Here is a 9,165-nt window from a genome sequence, read left to right as displayed (position 1 = left end):
CTAAAGGGACTCTGTCAGGCTATCTTCCGGGGCCCCCAGCTTCTGCAGGTTGGTGATATGGTCCCCCAACTCTTGAATGAACACCACTTGCTCATGGAAGTAGTCACACTCCAGGAAGTTGCAGATGCGGCTGTGCTTCTTGGTGGCCAGCTGGTGCAGACTCAGCAGGCTCTGGGGCACTTTCTTCGCCAGCTGCAAGGCACACTCCAGGACCCTCAGGCCATTCTCCCAGTTCTCTTCCTCAGGCCTGGGCATGTTCCACCAGCGGGGGTTGCTGGCACCCGGGTTCTGCAGCCCCAGCAGATACTCCACGTGTTCCCTCTCCTTGTACGACTGCTGAAGGAAGAACAGGCTGAAGTGCTTCAAGGCCACGTCTCCACGGTTGAAGTAGGAGGCCATGGACATGTAAATATAAGAGGCGTGCAGCTCAAAGGCAACCTGGTTGTTGATGGCGGCCTCACACTCGGAATTGTAGTTCTGAAGCAGATGCCAGGGCGCAAAAGCATTCTCCTTGTCTGGTAGCGCAGGTGCGGGCTGGGGGCACCTACGTGAAGAAGAAGTGGTGGAAGCCGGAGCTGGAGTTGCGGGTGACCTGGGTGCACCCTGGGTGAGTCAGCAACACCACAGGTGGGTGGTGCTCCAGTGGTCTGCAGCAGGCGACTGGTGGTTGGCTCTGAGATGGAACCGGAAAAGCGAAGGTGAAACCTGAAGACTGAAAAGGTGACCAGTTCTCGCGAATATTCTGGAGAAGGCGCAAGGAGGATCCCTGGGAAGGGGAGTGGCAAAGCGGGGTGCGGTGAAAGGGGTTGTCAAAGTGGGCAGTGCACCAGAGTCCTGTTCCTGGTTCCATCACTGCCTGGGTGAGGCGGGGAGAATCTGTTCTGACCTCTTAGCATTTAATGGTTTCAATTTTGCAATAATGTGTCTATTTTGCAAGGACTTTGTCCTCTAATTCCTTCTGTACGAGAAATTTTTATTGTATAGATCCATTTTCTTCCCTTGAAGTTCTGAGAATATGAATTTGAATTTTTAGTAAAATTCTCTCGTGGGTTCCCCCTGCCCGGAAATAGTTCTGTGCATTCACTGTCTTTTTTTTTCTTTTATCTTCCTCATACATTTGGCAAATCTGTGTTCCTGTACAGTTAGGAATAAAGGACTTACTTCATCAACTGAGGTAATGAGCATGGATCTCATCCGCAGTTGTGATGTGCATTTCCCTACAGGGCGTCTGCTGCAATGGAAGCCTGGAGTGTGCTGAGTTACTCAGGGGGTGTTCCTTTGAGCGTACATGGTATGGCTTACGGGTAGGAAAGGGACACTCCTTCTGACCAAATTAAATATGATATTTCTAACATTGGGAGACTAATACTTTTTTCTTCTCGGTAGATGTGTCCTACTGTGTCCCTTCTCTGGAGGTCTGAAATGTCTTAAGCTCATTGACTGTCTTAGGAGTGTACTTTGGGCAGATTAAAGGTGTCAGATACCACAGTTGAATAAAATTCACCTGTAAAGCCGTCCAGTCCAGTGCTATTGTTTTTTGGGAGTTTTTTTTGTTTTGTTTTGTTTTGTTTTTCTTAATGACGGCTTTGATTTCCTCAGTTGTAAGCCATGTGTTCAAATTTCCAGTTTCTTCTTGATTCAGCTTCAGGAGATTGTATATTTCTCAGAATTTATTCATTTCTTCCAGATTGCCTCATTTGGTGGCATATACTTGTTCATGATAGATCTCTTTGCTACTTACACACCTTAAACACATATTATTATGTCAGTCTCATCATACTAGTGGGTGGGTGATCCGTGCCCACTGTGGGTAAATAACACTTACTGTGCATGAATGAGTCAGCATGGCAGGACTGGCACCACTGTCTTTAGAAAGACCCCCAAGAAGGTTCCACTTGGGCATGGTGTCTGGGAACTTTGATTAGGGAAGTGTTCCTACCTTTTCTAATTGCTAAGCAAGTCCTTGTGCCTAGAGTAGGTAAACAATATAATTTACACTGAACACATGGTTTTTTGCTGTGTGTATGAAGTCTTGATACTTGCTAGGCCAAGGTTGCCTACATACCCAGTCCCTGATACAAACCTGGAGCACTGGGTCTACAATGACCTCAGAGTTATCTACAAGATGGTTCCACTTGGATGTCCAATTGGCATCTCAGGTTTTCCATAATATGGCAGACCTACACCTGGAGAAAAATCTTCAAATTAATAAACAGTGCTAGAATCAACCCAGGTATTCAATTCTAATCACCAGTACCCAGATTATTTTCCTGGTCCCTCACTCTTCACCTCTGGCCCATAAGCTGAACTTATCAGCTCATCCAGTCCCTGTGGAATTTGCCCACCTCTCTTCATTTTCTCAGTCACCACCAGGGTTCAACCCCCAGTGCCTTTCACCTGGATCAGCTAGAAGATCTCTTAACTGGCCTCCCACCCTCAGCTCTCCCCCTCCCTCTACATTCTTGAAAGCACTGAGTCACTGATAACGTGCAGGGGAACGTGTGCTACTTCATATTCAATACCAGGAATTTGACTTTCAGCCTTGATCTTGTACTTCTCCATCCTGTGGATATAATTTCATGTTTGGGGTATCATGTTGACGTAGTGAAAGAAAGAGGACAACTGAAGCAAAAAGCTATATTTGGAAGTTTTGTAAGGGTACAAGGCATGACGAGCATGGGGACCTTGGGAAGACACTCCCATGTCCCTCAGAAAGCCAGCCTAAGGCTCGGCTATCATTGCAGTTGCTCAGTGAGAGCTTGTGGAAGTGGTAGTCTACAGGGAACAGATCTGTGTGGCGTGGGGAATGTAGCCCAGCCCCTGAATGAAAAAATCCAGTGGGGAGCGAGTCCACACACAAGACCCAGGCCCACGGATAGGTTCTCCCATGGGGAATCAGGCCTGCATTGTACCTAGGCTGCTATGAGTCTTCTTTTGCTAAAACTGCCTCAGCCTGGATTGAGGCAGCAAATGTTTACTGCATACCTTTAAAGTAATTTACTAAAGGCTATTGTAAACCTCCCAAGTGTGGAGTGTAGCCAGTTTAACCACTTTTCCCCTTGGTCTGCCACATCCTCCTCTGTGAAGTAGTTAGCAACATTCTTTCCTTTGTTATCTGTAAAAGGCAGTCATCTACTTAGAACCTGTACATAGTAAATCAGGACCATCCTGGATGTCATATACCCAGAAAAGCAAGAAAAGCCTGTCCAGGCAGGGCTCGGGTCTTCTCTATCACTCAGAGAGCTGCCACGCTGTCCCTTTTTCTCCACAGGACTTCTGTAGTCCCAGTGAATGTGTTCCTCACAGCCACAGCACAGGGACCCCGCGGGCCCAGGTCTCCATCAGGACTTCATCAAGATTGCTTCTGGGGTCTTCATCTTGCTGCACAGGTGCTGTTAAGAAACATTAACATTTGCATACTATAGTGAACTACAAACATTAAACTAAAATATAAGAAACCTCTAATTCTTGCCCAATCTCACTCTCTCTGTTTTTTTCTCCAGTGGCAAGCACAGCAATAACTTTAATGCCAGGCTTTGTATTTTGAGCATGGACATGCATCTGTTTTCACCAGGGCATCAGACCATCCACCTGACTGCCCCCTGCCATATGCCACATGGTTCCTAAGGAGAAGATAAAGTCTACATTTTCCAGGGTCCCATGGAAAACTCTTTCACTCCATCCAGAGTCCAGGGAATACGTGCCCTGTCCATTCTGTGGCCAGGGAATACATACTCCCTCCATTCAGGACCAGTATATACACCTGCCTTCCATGTGTAGTCCAGAGAGTACCTCTGCCCTCCATCCAGAGACTGTGAATAATGCCTCTGTGCATTCAGGGCCCTGGAAATACAACCTCCCTCCATCCAGGTTCCATATAGTATGCCCTCCCTCCATCCAGGGTCCCACAAAATGGCCTCACCCTCCTATAGGGTCAAGGGTGTATGCCCTTCCTCCATCCAGGTTCCAGGGACAGCCCTCTCCCACCTGCTATTTTCCCTAGGCTCTCTCCTAGAGCCTATAACCCCACCCTCATTGCAGTGTGCAGGGAATTACCCTTCCATTCATGCAAGGGCCAGGAAATGAAAGCTCCCTGAATCCAGGGTCAAAAGAATAGTCCCATCCTGCTCTAAGTTTCAGGAAATACCACTCCCTCCATCCAGTGCCCAGGGAACATCTCCTCCTCAATCTAGGGCCAAGAAGATACCATCTCCCTCCTTTCAGGGTCCAGAGAATATTCCACCCACAAGACTGGGTCCCACGGAATGCTCCTCCCCCATCCAGGGCCCAGGGAATACCTCTCCCCTCCAGTTTAAGGCCATGAAATACCCTCTGTCTCCATCCAGGGCCCAAGGAATACCTCCTGCCTCAATCCAGCACCCCAAAAAATAACTTCTTGCTCCATCCAGGGTCCAGGGAATACCACCTCCCTCTGCCCAGTGTACAGGGAATAACTTCTCCCTCCATGCAGTATCCCAGGCAATCCCCTCCCTATATCCAGGGTCCAGGTAATGGCCTTTCCCTCCACCCAGGGTCCACAAAATACATCCATCTTCCATTCAGGGCCCAGGGAATACTCTCACCCTCCATCGGGGGTCCCAGGATACCCCCCTGGCTCCAGCCATTATTCCTCAGAAGACCCCACCCTCCTCCAGGGATCAGAGAATACCTCCTCCCTCCATCCAGGGTCCCACGGAATGTCACACCCTCACCCAATGTTTATCCCTCTCTTCCATTAAGATCCAGGGTACAGCCCCTCCCTCCATCCTGGTTCCTAGGGTATGCCCCCTGCATCCATGGTCCAGATTATACATTGTCCTTCCATTCATGGGATAGAAAATATGACCTCCCGCCACCCAGGGTCCAGGTAATATTCCCTCACTCCACCCTGGGAACCACGGGATGCTCCTCCTTCATCCAGTGTCTCACAGAATAGTCCCAACCTCCTCCAGGGTTCAGGGATACCACCTCACTACATCCACAATCCCAGGATAACTCTTCCCTCCATCCAAGGCCCAGGGAATACCTCCTCCCTCAATCTACGGCCAAGAAAATACAATGTCCCCCCCCATCCAGGGTCCAGGGAATACTCCACCCACAAGACTGGGTCCCTGGAAGGATCCTTCCCTCCATCCCTGGTCCCAGGAATAGCCCTTCCCTCCATCCAGGGTCCACAAAACAGCTCCCTCCATTCAAGGCCCAGGAAATACTCTGTCCTACAATCCAGGGTCCCAGGACACCGCCTCTGTCTATATAGTGTCCCACAGAATAGCCCCACCCTCCTCTAGGGGTCAGTGAATACCCACTCCCTCCTCCCAGGTTCCTGGGAATAACTCCTCTCTCCATCCATCCTCCCAGGGATACCCCCTCCCTTCATCCTCCATCCCTCAGAACACCTGTTCCCTCTATCCAGGTTCCCAAAGAAGTTTTGCACCCTGTATCCATGGTCCCAGGGAATATGCCCTCCCATCCACAGTAATCCTGATCTACCAGTGATGGGGTGTGTTTTGAAAGAGACACTCCTACATACCTGTTTCATTACCTAGAAGGTTTGGGGTTCACACACAGGAATCAATGAAACACCTTTATTTAGGAACCAATAACTTTATTGGAAGGAATGGTAAGACAGGAACATAAAAAACTTAAGTGAAGGTTTTGAAGGGCAATAGGCATGCTCAGCACGGTGACCAGGGGAAGTCACCCCATGGCTATCAGGAAGGCAGTCCAGGCTCAGTTCTTCTCGCTGTTGCCCAGGGTGAGCTTGTGAAAGAGGTCCTCTGCCAGGCCGGATTCCGGAGCGCCCATCTTGCGCAGGTTGTCAACATGGTCCTCCAGCTCTTTGATGAACATCACCTGTTGGGGCAGGTAGTGCCTCTCCAGGAAATTGCACAGGTGGCCGTCCTCCTTCTCGGTGGCCAGCTGGTGCAGACTCAGCAGGCTCTGGTTCACTTTCTTCGCCAGGAGCAAGGCGCACTGCATGGCACTCAGGCCACTGTCCCATTCGTCCCAGGGAGGACTGCTGTTGTGCTGCAGGAAGATTTGGCTCCCGCGCTGGATCTGCAGCCTCATCAGCCTCTCGGCGTGTTCCTTCTCCTTATCTGACCGCTGCAGGAAGAACTGGCTGAAGTGCTTCAGGGCCACGTCTTCACGGTCAAAGTAGAAGGCCATGGACGAGTACACTTCGGAGGCGTGGAAGTGCACGATGACATGGTTGTTGACGGCGGCCTCACACTCAGGGTGGTAGTTCTGGCACACAAAGGAGGGCCGGGACAGCATCTCCAGGTCTTGAGGTGCAGGCACAGTACAGCGAGACTAAGGCGGTGTGGTAGCCGAAGCTTCTGGATGCGCTGAGGCAGGGACTGTGGAGGCTCCAGGAACTGGGAGTGTCCTGCAGTGGCGCCAACACAGGGGTTCTCAAGTGTCAGGCCTCAGGCACTGCAGTTGGCTGGGAGGTGGGACCGGAAGAACTAAGGCACTTAAAACTGTTGAGGGAGCGGGGAGGCACCATCAGGTACCTGGGCTTGTGGGTTAGGCTCAGGGCAGGGCCTCGTTGGTGGAGGTGCTTGAGGGGGGGCCCAATGGGGCCAATGGCATTGGCACTTTCCAATTTCCCATGCCAGCGTGGCTCACAGGGCCTGACAAGTATGGGCATCTGGCAGATACGACATTTTGAAAATGTTCTTCAGGAATATAAGTGCAACTGTTTTAAGTTAATCTCATGCATGTTTTATTTGAGCAGCTTATTTGAAAATTGCCCCGATGTGATTGTTTCATTAAACATAGCCCTTTCGTGGTATCACGGGTTACATTTAATATCACAAAGCTTTGTTTGAGTGACTTCGCAGGGACATGAGGACAGTTCCGACAGCCCCGCTGACTTCCTAGACCTTGTTCCTCCAGCGATCTCCCCTTTCTCCCCCATTCATGATCAGCTTCACATTTCGCTGGCGGCAGAGCAGGGCCTCCAGCGTCTCAGTGACTCAGGCACCTCTCCATCTTTCACTCTTGGAGTTTGTTCTTCACTCACTTTACTCTCTCTCCTGTCTTTATCTTTCAGCGCAGTCCTGGAGACACTTTTCCTTCTGCCCTGTCTGCACCCCAATGTGGAGTGTGGGTGACCTCATCACTCACCCCCTGGAGGCCTTCACCCCTTTCACCTGGCTTGCCAGTCTCTGTCCTCTTAGGGAAGCTCAGACTTCAGTTCCCTCTGGCAGGAAACAGAAGGTTTAGTTAAATCCTTAAAGAAAGCACTTCACTTGTATTCTATCCTACTTACTTGACTAACAGTGATACTTGCATCCTGCCATTTCTACTTGTCTGTGATTTTGAAAACAAGAAAAGGAACTTTGGGGCAATAAAACAAAATGGTGGTTCATTTTTTTCTTCCTTTCTGTGGGCCAATATAGAAGTGAATGGATTGAAATGCTTTTCTTCAAATTATGACGTTTAGATTGGTAATAAAAGGTTAAACATCTTGTTACTAGTCAGAGAATATTGGATTAGAAAATCAATGCTAATTCATATGTTTCAGTTTGTTACTAAGCATTATATTAATTGGTAAGTATGGTCACTCGATAGGCCATTTAAAATAGTCCCTTCCTACTTACCTTTCACCTTCCTCTTTCTATTGCATATGCCCAATAAATGTCTTCTGAAGATCCATGTAGCTAGCTGACTGTGGCCCCATCAGTGCCAGGGTTCACTTCTCTGAATCTGTGCATTACATTAATGCAGAGCAGAAGGCTCTATGCTGAAATTTACTGCCCTTCTTACAATAACTCCAGAAATCTCTTTGACATTTCAGATCACAGGCTATGTCAGTTTAGACTATTGTTACTTAAGTGATTGAACCTGTTATGGACGTGTGCCACTGGACTGACATTCCCATTACACCAGGCTTTTAGGATCTCTTCCCTACTAACATCCTGCAGCAGACTTTGTCACATTATAACTCACTGGGCTTGTAAACTTCTCATGTATTCAATACCATATAGACTAGTGGTTAGGTTCTCAGGCCCTTAAGTTACACTGCATGTGTTTAAATTTAAGTGCAGCCATTTATTAAACTGTGGGACATTAGGGGATTGATGAATCTCTAAATTCACTGTGATCATCTGTGAAATGGTGGCAACAATAGTACTGCCTTTGGTGCTATTGTGAGGAGGATATGAAATAATGCATGTAAATGCCTTAATCTGATGTCTAATACATAGTGAGCTCTCAATAATTATAAGCTATTTTTATTAGTGGATGCCAGTAGTGATGCTGTAAACACTTTCAATAAGTACATGTATTTCTTTCTTAAATAGAGAAGTGCCCTTGGGGCTGCCCTGGATTTCTTTTTTTTTAGATTACCTCGATGTATAGATTTCTTACAGATTGGAATCACAGTGTAAATAACATTTGTAGTTCTGAAAACATGTTTTCAATCTATTCCCTTAGAAGACTCTTGTGTGATTCATACTAGTAAAACATACCTTCAAGGGCTTCTTCTTTTTCATGCAAATGGAGCATACACTATATAAACAAATGAGTAATCTTCTTTGCTAAAATTTAATTTGATAATTATGTTGTATTGTTGTTCTTCAAATTCTTTCTTCCCCTCAGGTGAGGACATTCACTATCTGGAAGAGGGAGTCCTTTAATACACTATTTTGACAGCATAATGTGTTCAGATGATTGTCAGTATCATGATGCTTCAGATCAGTTTAGGGGGCCACTATTCTGAGCAAAAGAGTAGCTGGCCTACATTCTCCCACACACCTTATTAAAACAGTCTGCATTTCCACTTGTGAAAGTTTGTTGAGAGACTATGTAGCATACCTGTTTCTAAAGTGAACAGTAATAAAGGGAAACACTGCCTATCTATACTCTTGGTTTCACTGGTTACTAAAATCATCTCATATTGGTTCTGCATTTTACTTTTAGGAAATGGGCAAAATGCTAATATATTTGTTTCAAATAGACCAAGTCCATGTAGTTTTTAACTTGGATTCCCCAGCACAAACTCACTTCCTAAGAATAAATGCGTGTTCAGTGTGTCCTGTAGCTTGGAAAGGGCCCCAAGCCTGGCACCAGGGGAAGCCAGCATTGCTCCAAAGCACTGCCAGTCACAGGAGCCTCCAGGTCGAACACGGGCAGCTCCCCATGCAGATCACTTTGTAT

At 47.6% G+C, this 9,165-nt stretch overlaps 2 protein-coding genes across 2 annotated transcripts; both read right to left on the bottom strand.

The window, feature by feature from the left end:
• On the bottom strand, nucleotides 1-1,903 carry LOC123832663 (ferritin heavy chain-like). Its single transcript, XM_045860415.1, has 3 exons — nucleotides 1,826-1,903; nucleotides 603-766; nucleotides 1-544 (listed from the first exon to the last, which is right to left on the bottom strand). Exons 1-3 carry the CDS (start codon nucleotides 1,901-1,903, stop codon nucleotides 1-3), a joined length of 786 nt encoding a protein of 261 aa, XP_045716371.1.
• Nucleotides 1,904-5,730: 3,827 nt separating this feature from the next.
• On the bottom strand, nucleotides 5,731-6,276 carry LOC123832774 (ferritin heavy chain-like). Its single transcript, XM_045860570.1, has one exon. It carries the CDS (start codon nucleotides 6,274-6,276, stop codon nucleotides 5,731-5,733), a length of 546 nt encoding a protein of 181 aa, XP_045716526.1.
• Nucleotides 6,277-9,165: the final 2,889 nt, after the last annotated feature.

The sequence above is a fragment of the Phyllostomus hastatus genome, unplaced genomic scaffold (assembly GCF_019186645.2).
Source record: "Phyllostomus hastatus isolate PE091 unplaced genomic scaffold, TTU_PhHast_1.1 phas_scaffold_200, whole genome shotgun sequence".
Classification (NCBI taxonomy): Eukaryota; Metazoa; Chordata; class Mammalia; order Chiroptera; family Phyllostomidae; genus Phyllostomus; species Phyllostomus hastatus.
This window is presented reverse-complemented; position numbering and strand designations above follow the sequence as displayed.

What these genes read in the sequence shown, in the direction of transcription:
- LOC123832663 (XM_045860415.1), bottom strand. Translation starts at nt 1,903, where the DNA reads ATGCCCAAGTGGAACCTTCTTGGGGGTCTTTCTAAAGACAGTGGTGCC. An exon ending in TGCTGACTCATTCATGCACA is followed by an intron (nt 767 to 1,825) that starts GTAAGTGTTATT and finishes TCCCCTTCCCAG; the next exon opens with GGATCCTCCTTGCGCCTTCT. An exon ending in GTGTTGCTGACTCACCCAGG is followed by an intron (nt 545 to 602) that starts GTGCACCCAGGT and finishes TTCTTCACGTAG; the next exon opens with GTGCCCCCAGCCCGCACCTG.
- LOC123832774 (XM_045860570.1), bottom strand. Translation starts at nt 6,276, where the DNA reads ATGCTGTCCCGGCCCTCCTTTGTGTGCCAGAACTACCACCCTGAGTGT.